This window comes from Gorilla gorilla, chromosome X (genome assembly GCF_029281585.2).
Source record: "Gorilla gorilla gorilla isolate KB3781 chromosome X, NHGRI_mGorGor1-v2.1_pri, whole genome shotgun sequence".
In the NCBI taxonomy this organism is placed as follows: Eukaryota; Metazoa; Chordata; class Mammalia; order Primates; family Hominidae; genus Gorilla; species Gorilla gorilla.
The window spans coordinates 118,624,020-118,641,852 of NC_073247.2; the positions used below are offsets into that span (position 1 = coordinate 118,624,020).

Below are 17,833 nucleotides of genomic sequence, written 5' to 3' on the forward strand. Positions count from 1 at the left end.
TCTTGCCTTGATAAGAATAAGGTGCTTCCTGTGACCATAATATAAATTTGGAAAATGATTTTTAGCTGTGGGGGTAGATTTATTTCTAAGTTGGGAAACCAGAAACTATTAAAAATGAAATTCACACCCTTTAAATTGTGGACTATGAACAGGATCCTATTTAAGGTAAGCTTCTGATATTTGAGAAAAGCATTTGTTTATATTTTTTTGTTTTAATTATTGGTTTTACAGGTCAACTCTGGCCCGCAAACCACCATTTATTATACCGAGTTTATGAAGTATTCTAATTTAAATATAGTATTTTGTAGAAATTTACACATAAAGAAATGTTAATCTTTGCTTTGTCTTTCCTTCACTTTTAGAGCCATATGATAATTGTAAAATCAATGTCAGATAATAAAAATGAAACAGATTAAGAATACCTGCTATAGAGTTAACAATCTATGTTGCTTTCTAGATGTGATTGGATTTTGCTCAGGCACTAAAAGTCTGATGAGTGCCAAGTTTATTTGTCGTAAGTGTGAACACCCAAATAAATGGAGAGAAATATAGATATTTATCCAAGTATATATATAAAACACCATGGGTAAAACTTTCCATTCAAAAGAGCCAGAGCAAAAATGTTCAAAAAATTTAAGTTTAGTTCCTTGAATAATCTACTTTATTACACTCTTCAAAATTTTAAACATTAAACTACCATCTTTGAAGGTAAATGTTTTTTATTTTATTTCTTTTGTCATTTTTTTAAATTTTCTAACCACCTACTGCCTGTTGATGAAGGTGAAGGTTTTAACGTGACTTTATGAATACTTAAGAGGTAATGATGGATAGAACTGACATACTTGTCATCACTCTTATAAATTTATGTTTAGGGTTTCATTGCTTAAGAGGTTATTTCTTTCCCTCTGGGATACTTTTCCTGTAGTTTAGAACAATAGATAGACTGATGATTCAGTCATTTAAATTAAAGGAATGTGCTGTGCTTGAGATCCAGACTACAACCATGAATTTTCCAACCTGTATTTGCAAAAATGTAACTCCTCATTCAAACAGCTAAACTTAATATTAAGTTGTCAAGTATGTAATTTGTCAAAATAAGCATTTAAAAAAAAAAGAAGGGAATTGTTGCAATTTGAGACCTATACTCTCTAATCATTAATTTTTCCTTTATTGGCTTCTTCTACCTTACCCTTTTATTTACACATTGATTTGAATACTCCTCCTTAACTTTCCTTGAATCCTATCTATATTCATCTGTTCTCACGCTGCTATGATGAAATACCCAAGACTGGGTAGTTTATAAAGAAAAGAGGTTTAATTGACTCACAGTTCTGCGTGGCTGGGGAGGCCTCAGGAAACTTACAATCATGGTGGAAGGCACCTCTTCACAGGGTGGCAGGAGAGAAAATGAGTGCTGAGCGAAGGGGGAAGCCCCTTATAAAACCTTCAGATCTCATGAGAACTCACTCACTATCATGAGAACAGCATGGGAGAAACTGCCCATGATTCAATTATCTCCACCTAGTCCTGCCCTTGACACGTGGGGATTATTACAATTCAAGGTGAGATTTGGGTGGTGACACAGAGCCAAACCATATCGTTCCACCCCTGGCCCCTCCCAAATCTCATGTCCTCACATTTCAAAACACACTCATGCCCTCCCAACAGCCCCCTAAAGTCTTAATTCATTCCCACATTAACCCAAAGTCTGGGTCCAAAGGCTCATCTGAGATAAAGCAAGTCCCATCCGCCTATAAGCCTGTAAAATCAAAAGCAAGTTAGTTACTTCCTAGAGACAATGAGGGTACAGGCATTGGATAAATACACTATTCCAAATGGGAGAAATTGGCCAAAACAAAGGGGCTACAGGCCCCATACAAGTCTGAAATCCAGCAGGGCAGCCAAATCATAAAGCCCTGAAATGGTCTCCTTTGACTCCATGTCTCATATCTAGGTCACACTGATGTGAGAGGTGGGCTGCCACAGCCTTGGGCAGTTCCACCCCTGTAGCTTTGCAGGGTACAGCCCCCCTCCTGGCTGCTTTCACAGGCTAGCATTGAATGCCTGCAGCTTTTCCAAGTGCAAGGTGCAAGCTGTCAGTGGATCTACCATTCTGGGGTCTGAAGGATGTTGGCCCTCTTCTCATAGCTCCACTAGGCAATGCTCCAATGGGGACTCTATGTGGGGGCTCCGACCCCACATTTTCCTTCCATACTGCTCTAGCAGAGGTTCCCCCATGAGGACTCCACCCCTGCAGCAAACTTCTGCCTGGACATCCAGGCATTTCCATACATCCTCTGAAATCTAGGCAGAGGTTTCCAAACCTCAGTTCTTGACTTCTGTGCACCTGTGACTTCTGTGCATCTGTAGCCGAACACCATGTGTAAGCCACTAAGGCTTGGGGCTTGCACCCTCTGAAGCAATGGCCCGAACTGAACCTTGGCCTCTTTTAGCCACAGCTGGAGCTGAAGCAGCTGGGATGCAGGGGACCATGTCCTGAGGCTGCATAGAGCAGGGGGGCCCTGGGCCAGGTTCACGAAACCATTTTTCCCTCCTAGGCTTCCAGGCCTGTGATGGGAGGGGCTGACGTGAAGATCTCTGACATGCCCTGGAGACATCCAAATTTGGTGATTAACATTCGGCTCCTGTTGCTTACACAAATCTCTGTGGCCAGCTTGAATTTCTCCCCAGAAAATGAGTTTTTCTTTTCTGTCACATTATCAGGCTACAGATTTTCCAAACTTTTTGCTCTGCTTCCTCTTGAACACTTTGCTGTTTAGAAATTTCTACCATCAGATATCCTAAATCATCTCTCTCAAGTTCAAAGTTCCACAGATCTCTAGGGCAGGAGCAAAATGCCACCAGTCTTTTCGCTAAAGCTCCATTTCCCAAGAAGTTCCTCATCTCCATCTGAGACCATCGCAACCTGGACTTCATTATCCATATTACTATCAGCATTTTGGTCAAAGCCATTCAACAAGTCTATAGAAGTCCATTGTCCATATTACTATCAGCATTTTGGTCAAAGCCATTCAACAAGTCTATAGGAAGTTCCAAACTTTCCCACATCTTTCTGTCTTCTTCTGAGACCTCCAAACTGTTCCAACCTCTGCCTGTTACCCAGTTCCAAAGTTGCTTCCACATTTCTGGGTATCTTTACAGCAGCGCCCCACTACCTGGTACCAATTTACTATATTAGTCCTTTCTTACACTGGTATGAAGAAATACCCAAGACTGGGTAATAAAGCAAAGAGGTTTAATTGACTCACAATTCCACATGGCTGGGAAGGCCTCAGGAAACTTACTGTCATGGCAGAAGGCACCTCTTCACAGGGTGGAAGGAGAGAGAATGAGTACTGAGTGAAGGGGGAAGCCCCTTATAAAACCATCGGATCTCTTGAGAACTCACTCACTATCATGAGAACAGCATGAGGTAAACCGTCCCCATGATTCAGTTATCTCCATCTGGTCCCATGCTTGACACATGGGGATTATTACAATTCAAGATGAGATTTGGGTGGGGACTCAGAGCCAATCTTAATGTCCAGCCCTGCTAGGGATTGTACTGGCTTCTTGGATTTCAAACTAAAGTACCACTGGATTGGTCCACCCTAAGCTGCTACTTTTCCTCTGCCTCAGTCATGGGCATTCTTTATCTTACTTAAGCTACTAAGGTTTACTAAAGTTTAAGGGATGAACTTAGTGAGTCTTTTCTTCTTTTTTTTTTTTAGCACTCCTAGTAATAACTTGCAATAGCTGGTGTAGTTATAATCCATAGAAGCTGGGTAACTGATATGTTTTAAGAGTAAAACTTTGGTGTTCGTAAAGTTTTATGTGGAAATACAAAAGACTCAGAGTAACTAAAACAGTATTGACAAGGAAAAACAAAGTTGGAAGACTCATGCTTTCCAATTTCAAAACTTATTATACAGCTGTAATAAACAAGACATTGTGATACTGGCATAAGAGGAGACACGTAGATCAATGTAATATAGTTGAGACTCTAGAAATACATTCTTATATTTATGGTCAGTTAATTTTCAACAAGAAAGCCAAGCTAACTCAATGGGGGAAAGAACTATTTTCAACAAATGGTGCTGAAACAATGGACAGCAACATACTCCCCACCCCCAAAAAGATGTTGTACTCTTTTCTTAAAACATACACAAAAATTAACTTAAAATGGATCAAAGACCGAAATGTAAGAGCTGAAACTATGAAACTCTCAGAGAACACATAGGAGTTAATCTTCATGATCTTGAATTAGGCAATTGTTTATAGATATGACAACAAAAGCATGTGACCTTAAAGAAAAGATAGGTAAATTGGATTACATCAAAATTAAAAACTTTTGTGCTACAAATGATATCATCAAGAACGTGAAAAGACAACCCACAGAATGGAGGAAATATTTGCCAATTATATGTCTGGTAAGGGACTGCTATCTAGAATGTATGAAGAACTCTTACAACTAAATAATAACAGGCAAACAACCCAATTTTAAAAATGGTCAAAGGATTTGAATAGACTTTTCTCCAAAGAAAATAAAGAAATGGCCAATAAGCACATTAAAAGATTTTTCGTATCATTAGTCAATAGAGAAATGCAAATCAAAAGCATAATGAGATACCATTTCATACCCACTATGGTGGCTATAATTACAAAGACATATAATACTGTTGAGGAGAATGTGAAGAATTGAAACTCTCATGTATTGCTGTTGGGAATATAAAATAGTACAACCCTCCCACCCCATACTTTCTGCCCTCTAATAACCATCATTCCACTCTATACTTTTATGAGCTCAACTTTTTACCTCCTTCATATGAGTGAGAACATATGGTATTTATCTTTCTGTGCCTGACTTATTTCACTTAACATAATGTTCTCCATGTTCATCCATGTTGCTGCAAATGAAAATGTTTCATTCTTTTTTGGGCTGAATAGTATTCCATTGTAAAAATTTATCACATTCTCTGTATCCATCCATCTGTTGGTGGACATTTAGGTTGATTTCATATCTTGGCTATTTTGAGTAGTGCTGCAAGAAACATAGGGGTATAATTTATATATTTGTGCTTATTTAACATTGCATGCCTATATCAACACATCCTCATAAGCAATTGGTATTTTCAATGTTTTGGGTTTTAATAGGTGTGTAATGTTGTTTTAATTTGCAATTACCTAGTGACATCTGATGTTGAACCTCTTTCATATGATTATTTGCCATTTATATCTTCCTTGGTGAGGTATCTATTTAGATCTTTTGCCCACTTTTTAATGGGTCCTTTATTTTTTTAAACATAGTTTTCTTTAATTCTTTGAATATATTTATAATAGCTACTTTACAGTCTTTATTTACAAAATCCAACAAGTGGGCCCCCTCAAGACACTTTCTATTGGTTGCTTTTTTAAGTTCTTGTTTCTATTTTTAAGCCTGACTTCCTTGGATCACCCCCTGAATCAGTATAATTTAGTGGTTATTCAGTGATGGGTTAGATTTCCTTAAATTCCTTATGCTGTCAAATATTCTACCTTTTTCTCAAGGATATCTGTGTGAAGGTATATGTCAAACTTCAGGCAATTTTCACATCAGCTTTAGCTTTTATTCCCTGCTTTCAAAGATAGCCAGAGTTGAGTGACTGGGGCCTTCTTCTGTCCCATTTCTTTCCTAGGCATGTTCACAGCCCTGTACATGTATTCATTCTTCTAGATCCCCAAGAATATGTTGCAGCCCTTCAAAGTTCCACATCATCATCTGGTTTTTCAGGTCTTCCTTTTAAATCTTTAGCCAGGCTCTTGTTTGCTCTAGCTGAAATCATAGCCTTGGACAGCTAGGTTGTTACCAACCAATTGCTATTGTTTTCTATAATACCCTGGGAACAGAGTTTTTTCACCAAGCTGAGCTGTGAATAAAATCAAATGATAACAACACCCTGGGAATAGAGATTTTCCAGGGAGTTGCAAGTTTGGTCAAATATTGTCTATGCCCTAGGGATAGGGCTCTTAATGAAACTCCAAAAGATCCACTGGTTGCCATACTACTGGCTTTCATTTCTGAGCTTGGGCAGGTGGATAGAGTTAAAAGACCCACAGACTCTTCTGGTCTTACTCAGGCAGGCTCATTAGTTTTTCTCGAATAGGTGCTTTTCAGTTTATTGCATGCCTTTGGTTAATTCCAGTGTTCTGAAATGGTTTATTTTGAATGTTTTGCCACTGTTTTGTTGCTTTTGTTGGGGAGTGTGTTCACAGAGGTTCTGAGCTTGCCATTCTAGAAGTCAGGTTGTTGACATATCTAATTTTGATAGGTATATCTCTGAGATATTGCTTTAATATTTGTTATGTATATAGATTGTGGCTTATAAATGACAGTAAACATTAGAACTTTTTTTTTCTTGTAGAAACTTAAGCATGCATCTGGGACAATTACATTCTTTCTTTTTCAGCTTGCTATTAGTTCTGAGTCTACAGAGCCATCTGATAATTTTGAGGTGCAATCTTTGACAAGTCAGAGGGAATGCAGTAAAACTGTGAACACTGAAGCCTTAATGACAGTATTTCACCCTCAGAATTTGGAGACTCTTAATTCTAAAATGGTAGGAAAACAAAATATTTAAACCTATGGGCTGAAACATTTGGTGAAAAGTAAAAATCTTAAAAGCAGACTAGAAGGTACCACAACTGAAAACTCTTCTTTTGGGACTTGAAAAGTTTTCCAGCAGGTACTACTGTGTAACTTATTTAGTTCCACTATACACAAGGACTATTATCAGGAATGAAGATAAAAGATAAAAGTTGGACATTGGGGATTTTTACAGATACATAATAGTCGTACATATTTATTGACATTGGGTTTTATTTGCATGGATTTCTAATCCTGACATAGATGTGATTTGGGGAGAATGATGGTTTAAAGCTTTGCCTTCCAAGTATAACACTTTTACCATTTTTATATGAGTTTAGCTAAGAATTAAAATAGTAAATTAAGCTGCTATGCTCACATGAGTTTAAAAGATTTTCATGATGACAAGGATTCAGTGTTTCACCCCTGGGTGAATACTGATTTTGGTTTTCTATGTTCTTAATTTCTATAGATGTTGTTTCAAGGTAAAGAGAGTGGGAAAGTTATTTTGCAGAAGTTAATTTCTCACTAGATTTAGTTGTTTTGATTTTTCTGTCATTACAGTTGAAAGAAAAAATGAAGGAACAGTCATGGAAAATACTGTTTGCAGAATGTGGGCGTGGTGTTAGTATGTTTCGAACCAAAAAGACTCGAGATCTTGTTGTAAGAGGCATTCCAGAAACCTTAAGAGGAGAACTCTGGATGCTTTTTTCAGGTATTACATTTATTCATTGTATTTATTTAATAGACATTAACTATGCCTTTCTAGGAGTTATGCCTTAAGCTAAAGCAAAAGAATTACAAAGATGGTTAATACAAAGTCTTACTCATCTTGAGTTCGGACTAGTCAAAGAAAGAAAGGTAAGTAGTTATCTATACCTTACCTATCTATCCACACATCCAGCATCTGAGCAGATTAGTTTATTAGGCAAGATATGTATAATGGGGGAATCTTTATCTCTAGTGTCAACAGTCAGTTAAGGGGGAAAAAAGCTCATGAAAATGGTATTCTGTTGGATAAAATTAGTAGCTTGACATAGATTCTAGTGTAAAGCTCTTTTCTGTTTGTGCTCAGAAATCACTTAAGCATAAGGCTAAATATCAAGGTAATGAAATCCAATTCTTTATGTATATATGGAAATAGTAGCTTCATTTTATCCCCCTTCTGTTGTATGTTAATGTAATAATCTTCACAGGTGCTGTTAATGACATGGCTACTAATCCTGGCTATTATACTGAAGTGGTTGAGCAGTCCTTAGGGACCTGCAACTTGGCTACTGAAGAAATTGAACGTGATTTACGTCGCTCTCTGCCTGAGCACCCAGCCTTTCAGAGTGATACTGGCATATCTGCTCTGAGAAGGGTACTCACTGCTTATGCATACAGGAATCCCAAAATTGGATACTGCCAGGTATGACTTAACTATGAGCCCAACTGTGTGTATGTTCCAAATAAAATCACATCAAATCCAATTCCACTAATTTGGAAGTGGTGATTATAAGGAAAGAGATGGGGGTGAGATAGATAGAACATAGTATTAATGTAAGTAGGATGGTAGTGGGAATACTTAGGAGAATTGATATTTCATTATTTTTCTTTTTCGCTTAACAAATGTTTATTGAACTTCTGCTCTATAAAAGATACTCTGCTAGGTACTTAAGGCTATATAAAGATGTATCAAAAAAAGGTCCTCCCTTAAAAGTATGTAGACCAGGAGACGTTAAAGCATATTCATTAAGAAACAAAAATCAAGTGAGAAAAACTGTTAGAGAAATATAAATTCCTGTCATGATTTATAACAAGGAGAAACTATTTTTCATCTGGAGGAGTCAGAGAAGGCTTCGTGGAAAAGGTAGCATTTGCAAGTCTTAAAAATTGGTGAATTTTGGACATATGGAAATGGAATGAAAAGAACATGCCAGGTGATGGAATCCATGTAACCGAATACAGGTAGAGGTAAACGTAAAGTATATATAGGACCATGTTTGTTTAGTTTGGTAGAAACATAGGGTGGATGAAGTGAAGTAGTTGGAGAAAAAAAAATCAATAAGGTAGATTGGGATAGAGCTGGAGTTTGAATTTTATTTTATAGGCAGTGGAGGAATCATTGGAAAAAAATTATTTAGGAGCACACAATCAATTAGGATAGGCTAGACTGCTAACACAAACACAGGTAATAGATGAAACAGTATAATTTTATTTCTTGAAGGAATAAACAAAGGAGATTGACTCTTCAGGTCAGTAGGCAGCTCTCCTCCATGAGATTATTTAGGAACTTAGACTGTAGGCTAACAGCAGACTGTCATTTTCAAAACAAACCTTCCTGAGTACATTTTCATCACCATTAGCACTCACAGGAACAGGGAAAGAGCATGGAGAAACAACTGTGAAATATTTTATGGGCTAGGCTTGAAAGGGGCAAATATCACTTCATGCACATTCTATTGGATGATCTTAGTCACGTGGATACACCTATTCACAAGGAAGTCTGTGGAGTATAGCGTGGCTGAGCAGACATGTGCAGCTACTATGGAAGAAGAGGAGATTGGAATGTCATGGATAGGTAGCACTCTGCGCCATACGTTTATTTATAATGGGTTGAATACCTGTAATTGTTACATGTCAATACTACCTATCCACTGTAACTTGTCAATAGAGATTTTTTTTTGAAAAACTGTTTAAGTGAATGGAACATCTAAATGGCAAGGATTTTTAGCATATTTTAGGATCTCTGAAAGGTACAAAAGAAGCATAATGCTTCTTTTCTCAAAGAGCTTATACTCACAGACCCTGTGATATTGTCTATAAGCAGTAGTTTAGAGATAGCTTCAAAATAGGCAGCACTTAATATTGACTTCTAAAAGATGAGAGCAAAGTTAGAAACGTGGAGGGCAGGAGGAAAGTTATTTGGGGCTAAAGTATGAGTGATACCATTCAGGTGAGAATAAGCCCACCTTGGGAGATAAGATTGGCTAGGTTCACATTGGAATAAAAAAGTAAATTTGTATGGCACAAGATCATGAAGAATCTTTAAAGCCTGGGAAAAGAATTTAAACTTAATATGGTAGACAGATTTTGTTGATTTTGATCAAAAACCCACGTGAGACACATGGCTGGCTAGCTTGCTCTATCTATCTGTCTATCTATCGATCGATCTATCTATCTATTCTGTCTCTCTAATCTTTTCTATCATCTGTCTCCATCTATCTATCTAATGTTGATATATAATTCACTTACCACAAACGTCACCGCTTTAGTGGTCTCTCATATATTCACAAAGTTGTGCAAACCTTCACCATTATCTAATTCCAGAACATTTTCATCACCCTAAAAAGAAGCCCCATATCCATTAGCAGTTACTCCCCATTTCTCCTACTACCAACCCAAGCAATCACTGATCTACTTTCTAGCTCTATGAATATGCCTATTGTGCACATTTTATATACATTGAGTGATACAATATGTGATCTTTTGTGCCTGCCTTCTTTTACTTAGCATATCATTTTCAAAGTTCATCCATGTTGTAGCATGTATCAGGACTTCTTTCTTATGATTTAATAATATTCCATTATATGGATATATACCACATTTTGTTTATTCAATGTTGATAGTTATTTGAGATGTTTTCTTGTTTTGGCTGTTGTGAATAATGCTGCTATGAATATTCATGTACAAGTTTTTTATAGACATTGTTTTTTATTCTTGTGGGTAAATACCTTGAAGTGAAATTTCTGGGTTATATGATAACTGTCTGTTTAACATTTTGGCGCACTGTCAAACTATTTTCCAAAGAGACTGCACCATTTTATATTCCCTCCAGCAATGTATGAGGGTTCTATTTTTTCTTTGTCTTTATTTTATTTTATTTTTTTACCAAATCTCCGCTTCATTCTATGTACAAGGATTCTAATTTCTGCACATCCTTGACAACACTTCTTACTTGTCTTTCTTTTTGATTGCAGCCATTCCGGTGAGCGTGAAGTGGTGCCTTGGCACTCTTGTTGAAAATTAGTTGACCATAAATGTTAGAGTTTATTTCTGGACTCTCAATTCTATTCCATTGATTTATACTTCTACCCTTATACCAGTGCCACATTATCTTGATTACTGCATCTGTGTAGTAAGTTTTGCAATCAGGAAGTGTGAGTTCTTTAACTTTGTTCTTTTCTAAGATTGTTTTGGCTCTTTTAGTTCCTTGTATTTCCATACAAATTTTAGGATCAACTTGTCAATCTCTGCAAACAAGAAAAAAAAGGCAGCTGGGATTTTGATAGTCATCATATTGAATCTGTAGATCAATTTCGGGAGTATTTCATATTAACTATATTAACTCTTCCAACCCATAAACACAAGATGTCTTTCCTTTTCATTTATTTAATCATTCTTTAATCTGTCTCATCCAAAGATGTTTTATAGTTTTCAGTGTTCAAGGCTTGTACTTCCTTTGTTAATTTTATTTCTAAGTATTTTAATTTTTTGTTGTTATAGTAAATTGAATTGTTTTCTTGATTTCATGTTTTGATTGTTTGTTGCCAGCATATAGAAATACAACTGATAGCTGATTTCTTGTGTTCTGTAAGTTTGCTAATCTTATTTATTAGTTCTAGTAGATTTTTTTGTGGATTTATTAGGATTTTCTATATACAAAATCATGGCATCTGAATAGTGTTACTTCTACTTCTCTTATTCCAGTATGGATGTCTTTTTTTCCCTTATTCTTGCCTAGTTGACCTGGCTAGAACCTTCGGTACAATGTTGAATAGAAGTGGTAAGAATGCATGTCCCTGTCTTGTTATTTATCTTAAGGGGAGTAATCAGTCTTTCACCATAAAGTATAATGTTAACTGTGGGTTTCTTGTAGATCATCTTTATCAGGTTGCGGAAGTTCTCTTATATTGCTGGTTTGTTGAGTTTTTTTATCATGAAGGAGTATTGATTTTGTCAAATGATTTTTCTGTGTCAATTGAGATGATCATGTGATTTTTTCCATATATATATATAAACATATATATATAAACATATATACACACACACACACACACATATATATATATATAAACACACACACACACACATATATATATATATACATATATATATAAACATTGATGGATTGTTATATGTTGAATCACTTTTGCATTCCCAGAATAAATCCCACTTGGCCTTTTGGGATCCTTTTTATGTGTTCTTAAGTTCAGTTTGCTAGCATGTTGTTGAGGATTTTTATGCTTATATTTGTAAGATATATTGATATATAGTTTTTTTGTGATGTCTTCGTCTACTTTGGGTGTCTAGGTTTCTTAGAATAAGTTGGATAGCGTTTCCTCCTCTCCTATTTTTTGAAGAGTTTATGAAGAATTGGTGGTAATTATTCTCTAAATGTTTGGTAGAATTTGCCAGTGAAGCCATCTGCTCTTAGAGTTTGCTTTGTGGAAAGTTTTTTCGTTACTAAGTCAATCTCTTTATTTATTATAGGTCTATTTCACTTTTCCCATTTTAGTTTCAGTAGTTTGTGGTTTTTTTTAGAAACTCGTCCATTTTATCTAGATTATCTAATTTGTTGGCATATAATTTTTCATCATAATCACTTATAATCTTTTTTACTTCTATAAGGTTGATAGTTCTCTATTTCCTGGCTATAATAATTTGAGTCCCCCTTCTCACACTCTTGCTCTTGCACACTCTCACTTTTGCACTCTTGATCTCTCACTTGCACTATCTCATTCTTGCTCTTTTTTTTTTGGAAAATTTTTTTAGTTAGGCTACCTAAAGATATTTCTATGTTTTTTATCCTTTTTGTCTTTTTTAATCTTTTCAAAGAACCAACTTTTGCTTTTGTTGATTTTTCTCTATTTCTAGTCTTTTTTTTTTAATTATACTTTAAGTTTTAGGGTACGTGTGCACAATGTGCAGGTTAGTTACATATGTATACATGTGCCATGCTGGTGTGCTGCACCCATTAACTCGTCTCGTCATTTAGCGTTAGGTATATCTCCTAATGCTATCCCTCCCCCCTCCCCCCACCCCACAACAGTCCCCAAAGTGTGATGTTCCCCTTCCTGTGTCCATGTGTTCTCATTGTTCAATTCCCACCTATGAGTGAGAATATGCAGTGTTTGGTTTTTTGTTCTTGCAGTTAGAATTATTTCTAGTCTTTATCACTTTCTGCTCGCACAAAGCTGGAAGATTAGCTGGAGATAAGAGCTTAGGTCTTTTCTGTTCTTTCCTAAGCATACATACAACTGTGAGTATACATAAAGCCATATGCATGTAGTTGGCCTTCTGGGTTCCCAGGAATATGTCACAGTTTTTCAAAGCCCCCACTTTTCTTTTAACACTTTTTTAGCGTATTGTTTGGCCCAACTGCTATCCACTGCCTTGGATAGCCACATGTTCAACAGCTGCCTCTGATTGTTTTCAACAAACACCACAGGGGAAAAGGCTGTTTACACCAGAGGAGCTCTGTGGCAAGTCAAATAAAGACAGTCTTGTGAGAGGAGTCTTCCAGGGAACCACTAGACAAGTCAAATAACAACAATTATTTGGGAATGGGTCTTTGCTGGAGTTCCAACCCCATTCTGTTCCATTCAGTAGCTACTAGGTACTGGTTTCCACTGTAATTGCTAGATGTTGGTTTCTTTCTTTTTTCTCTCTCTCTCTCTCTCTTTTTTTTTTTTAATGATAGAGTCTCGCTCTGTTGCCCAGGCTGGAGTGCAGTGGCACGATCTTGGCTCACTGCAACCTCCGCCTCCCAGGTTCAAGCGATTCTCCTGTCTCAGCCTCACGAGTCACTGGGATTACAGGTGTGCACCACCATGCCCTGCTATTTTTTCTTTATTGTATTTTTAGTAGATACTGGGTTTCATCATGTCAGCCAGGCTGGTTATGAACTCCTGACCTCAAGTGATCCACCCACCTCGGCCTCCCAAAGTGCTAGGATTACAGGCATGAGCCACCGCACCCGGCCTAGATGTTGGTTTTAAGGCTACTGTGAAACTGGGGAGGGGGGTGGGAATAGGGCAATTTAAAATGCCACAGAGCTTACTGGTTTTACTGAGATTCAGCCATTTTATTAAATAAATGCTACCTGAATTGCTGTAAGCCATTGGTTAATTTCCAGAGTTCTAAAGTTGATTCCGATGACTTTTGTCAGTGTTCTTGTTGCTTTTATAGAGGAGAGCATTTTTAGAAGTTCTTACTCTGCCATTTATACTACATCCCCTCCTAGTATGGCTTCTTGCATGGGAAAATGATTCAGTAAAAACTAAGCTTGACATCAAACAGTGTACTAGATTTGGCAAGAAATTGGCATAATTAATATACAAATCTATATGAAAGGTATGAAAGTATAAAAATGAGCAATGGACATGAAAGGATTAATCACAGAAGAGAAAATACAGGTTGATGTTAAAGTCTGAAAAAGGAAGTTCAACCTCAAAGAAATTAAAATTAAAACAATGAGCTACCATTTTTCACTATCAAATCAATAAAGATGATTATAGTTATTACAATTCACAATATTGGCAAAGATGCAGTGAAATAAACATTTAAACACTATTGGTCAGAAATATAAATTGGTATTTTCTTTCAGGAATTTAATTTGGCAATAATATGAAGTCTTTTAAAAATACCATGTGACCAGACAATTTCATTTCTAGGTATGTGTCCTGAGAAAAAAGTATAGTTGGATGAAAATTTATATAAAAAAGATAACCATTGCAGCATTATATGTAATAGTAAAAAATTGGAATTAACCTAAATGTCCAACAATAGTAGAATGGTTAAATAATTTATATTAGATCCACCTTAGATTTTTTTAGTCATTAAAAATACTGTTTTAGAAGAATATTTAGTGGCATTGAATATTACTATATAGTGCTAAGCAAAAAAATAAAAATTTAGTACACAGTGTGATACAAATTTTAGGAGAAAAAGGAAGAAAAAACTGCAGAAAAATATATCAACTTGTTAACAGTTTATTTCTGGGTACCTAGGATACAAGAGGTTTTATTTTCTCATTCATACTTTTCCATTCTCTCCAAATTCTATCTATTAAGGATTTATTACTTTATAATAAGGGATGTAGCAATGTATATAAAAGTAATGATCTGACATTTGTATGCAAGATAGGTAAGAAGCAGCAGCAAGTTAGAGTGGTAGTGGGAATGGGAAGGAAAAAGCAAATCCGAAAGACGTTTTATAAGAAGAAACTCTAGGATATGAAACAGATGCAGCAGATAGAGGGTTTTCAGCATAATCAAAACTAGGATAGGTAAGAAGAATCCTACTTGATAGGGGAAAGAAGATGTTCAGTTTTGGACAAAATTGAGGATGATTCATATCTGAGGGCTATTTCTTTATAGGTAGTTGGAAATACAGATGAAGTTCGTTTTCTTTCATTTTAGTATGACTTTGAAAATTATGTAGGCTTTTTTCAGATTAGTGATAATTAAGGTTTTTCACTCTTCGAAATTAGAGACGTTTTGCTTATTATGTTCTGTATTTATTATATTACTGCTTCACTTTTCTTGAATGTTACTTTATAAAATAACTGATTATCAAATGTTAGCCTGACTTCACCTTGTTTTGCCTTGGACTGGCTCAGAGTTCTCATGTTTCCACTGTTATTACACTATTATTACTCTCAGTTGTTCTTGTTGCTGTGAAAAACTATTATGTTTGAAGAAGTATAATTATTACCTGAGCAATATTTGCTTTTTAATACTGTTTTCTATGAATTTTAGGCAATGAATATTTTGACTTCAGTGCTGCTTCTATATGCAAAAGAGGAAGAAGCTTTTTGGCTTCTGGTTGCTGTATGTGAACGAATGTTGCCTGATTATTTTAATCGTCGAATTATTGGTAAAAGAAAAACCACACACACACATATGCATACACACACAGAGATGTATATTTCCTTTCTAAACAATTTCAGTGTCTCTTGTCTAATTGCTAATAAAGTAGAAGGACTGATGGATTATGTTGTGGTATAAAATGCAAGCAATATCAAAATGTCACATTCACTGACATTCTCAAAAGAAGAGCTTTTTGTACTGAATGTATAGTCAGAAAGATTGTTTAATATGTTGCTTTTAAAAATAAAATACCTGGTCTGTTTCTTAACAAAAATGGAAGCATTAAGTTTATAAACTCAATGTTGCTAAAACAATGGTGATCTCAAGTATCCACAGCTACTGGTGAATTTTTGTAGTTTGTTGATGGGAGGGAGATTTCAATCTGCTTAAAATCTCCATATTTGTATGAATTATATAGATATTTGCAAGATTTCAAAGAAGGATCGAGTTCTTAGTTTGTTAATTGTATAATTTTTATTTTATTTTATTTTATTTTTTTTATTGAGACGGAGTCTTGCTCTGTCACCCAGGCTGGAGTGCGGCCTCAGCTCACTGCAAGCTCCACCTCCTGGGTTCACGCCATTCTCCTGCCTCAGCCTCCCGAGTAGCTGGGACTACAGGCACCTGCCACCACGCCTGGCTAATTTTTTTTTTATTTTATTTTTAGTAGAGACGGGGTTTCACCGTATTAGCCAGGATGGTCTCAATCTCCTGACCTCGTGATCCACCCACCTCGGCCTCCCAAAGTGCTGGGATTACAGGTGTGAGCCACCGCGCCTGGCCAATATTTTCTTTAGTCATCAAATATTTACAGATCTGTGACCACTTACCTTAAAACTTATGAATGGTCTCTTTGTACCGTAATAGGCTTTCAGGATTGTGGTTAGGTCATTGATTGTACTGTCTTTCATTATAATTATTTGTGTATTTATCTTGAGTTGTGCTAGATATTAAACTCCCTGAACATGAGACTATTTCATTAATTGGTATAGCTCTTATAATACCTAGTACAGGTCTCTGCATATAATAAAGACTCAATAAATAACTCTTCAAATGAATTTGAATTGCATTTCTGAAGTACATGACACTACTAGCAGTTAGATGTATAAAATACAGAAGAGGTTCTGAAAGAGTTCATAATTTAAGGAAGAAGAATGAGATACATCAGCATGCTAATAGAAGTGGGGAGGTATGGAAACAAGTCCTTTTGAAAAATGTTTATTTTTAAACTTCTTTTGATATTCTGTAGGTGCCTTGGTGGATCAGGCAGTCTTTGAAGAACTTATCAGGGATCACCTTCCTCAGCTGACAGAACACATGACTGATATGACATTCTTTTCCTCAGTTTCTCTCTCTTGGTTTCTCACACTTTTTATTAGTGTGCTACCTATTGAAAGTGCAGTGAATGTGGTGGACTGTTTCTTCTATGATGGAATAAAGGCCATTTTGCAACTGGGATTGGCAATACTTGACTATAATTTAGACAAACTGCTGACTTGTAAAGATGATGCTGAAGCTGTGACAGCTTTAAACAGGTATTGTAAGAACCATAACATTTAAATCTGGAGGAGATTTGAGAGATGATGTTGTTCAATCCCCTATTTTACAGAGGAAACTGAGCCCTAGAAATTTCAGTTTGTCCGAGATTACAAAACCACTTGAATGAAAGAGCTACGCCTAAAGTCCAGTCCTCTATCTCCAGAAAAAATATAGCAAGAATAAATCACTTTGAAGTGAACCACTAAATTATGTACACATTTACACTAATATTGTTGATTCAGTATGCTAGGACTTTCATATTCCCAGTTTGAGCTATAAAGTGTCTATGTAGAATTAGTTCAAGCAGGAAAAGCGTAGTTGATAATGTTAAATATCCAGTGGCCGGGAAGTTATTCTGGTTTCTATGTGGTCTCAGGTGGGTTGAACTTTATTTTCCTAGTAGCTTCTGTATGAATGCTATTTTGTATTGGAGCACATGTGTTGTATGTGTGTGTATGTGTGTATGCACACATTTGTATATGCTAAATGAATAAATCTGAGTGGGCAACTATCGTAATGCCACATGAAATCCCATTATGTACAGAATAAAATACAAACATCTTACTCTGGCATTCAGAACTCTGTGGTAAGGGCTCAGTGTACCTTTCTTCACTTATTTCCCCCTATATGCTTCTACATACCCTATATTCCACTCTTACTGAGCTGTGTGGTATTTGCCAAGTACTCTCTGAGCCTGTTTGCTTCCTTCAAAACCCCAAAATGATTCCTACACTATCCCATTTCCCTCACCCATGCCCTCCTAATGCTCAACCATCTTCAAACTCCACTTCTTGACCGGGTGCAGTGGCTCATGCCT

At 36.2% G+C, this 17,833-nt stretch overlaps 1 protein-coding gene across 3 annotated transcripts in view; it reads left to right on the forward strand.

Annotated features, from left to right (window-relative positions):
• Nucleotides 1–17,833, forward strand: part of TBC1D8B (TBC1 domain family member 8B) — a 72,973-nt gene that overhangs the window by 30,207 nt on the left and 24,933 nt on the right. For all 3 annotated transcript variants that reach the window (XM_004064656.5, XM_063703244.1, XM_063703245.1), the window contains 5 exons: nt 6,447–6,596; nt 7,187–7,337; nt 7,819–8,033; nt 15,367–15,484; nt 16,727–17,012. In XM_004064656.5, coding sequence (XP_004064704.1) covers nt 6,447–6,596; nt 7,187–7,337; nt 7,819–8,033; nt 15,367–15,484; nt 16,727–17,012 — 920 coding nt within the window. The remainder of the gene's footprint in view (nt 1–6,446; nt 6,597–7,186; nt 7,338–7,818; nt 8,034–15,366; nt 15,485–16,726; nt 17,013–17,833) is intronic.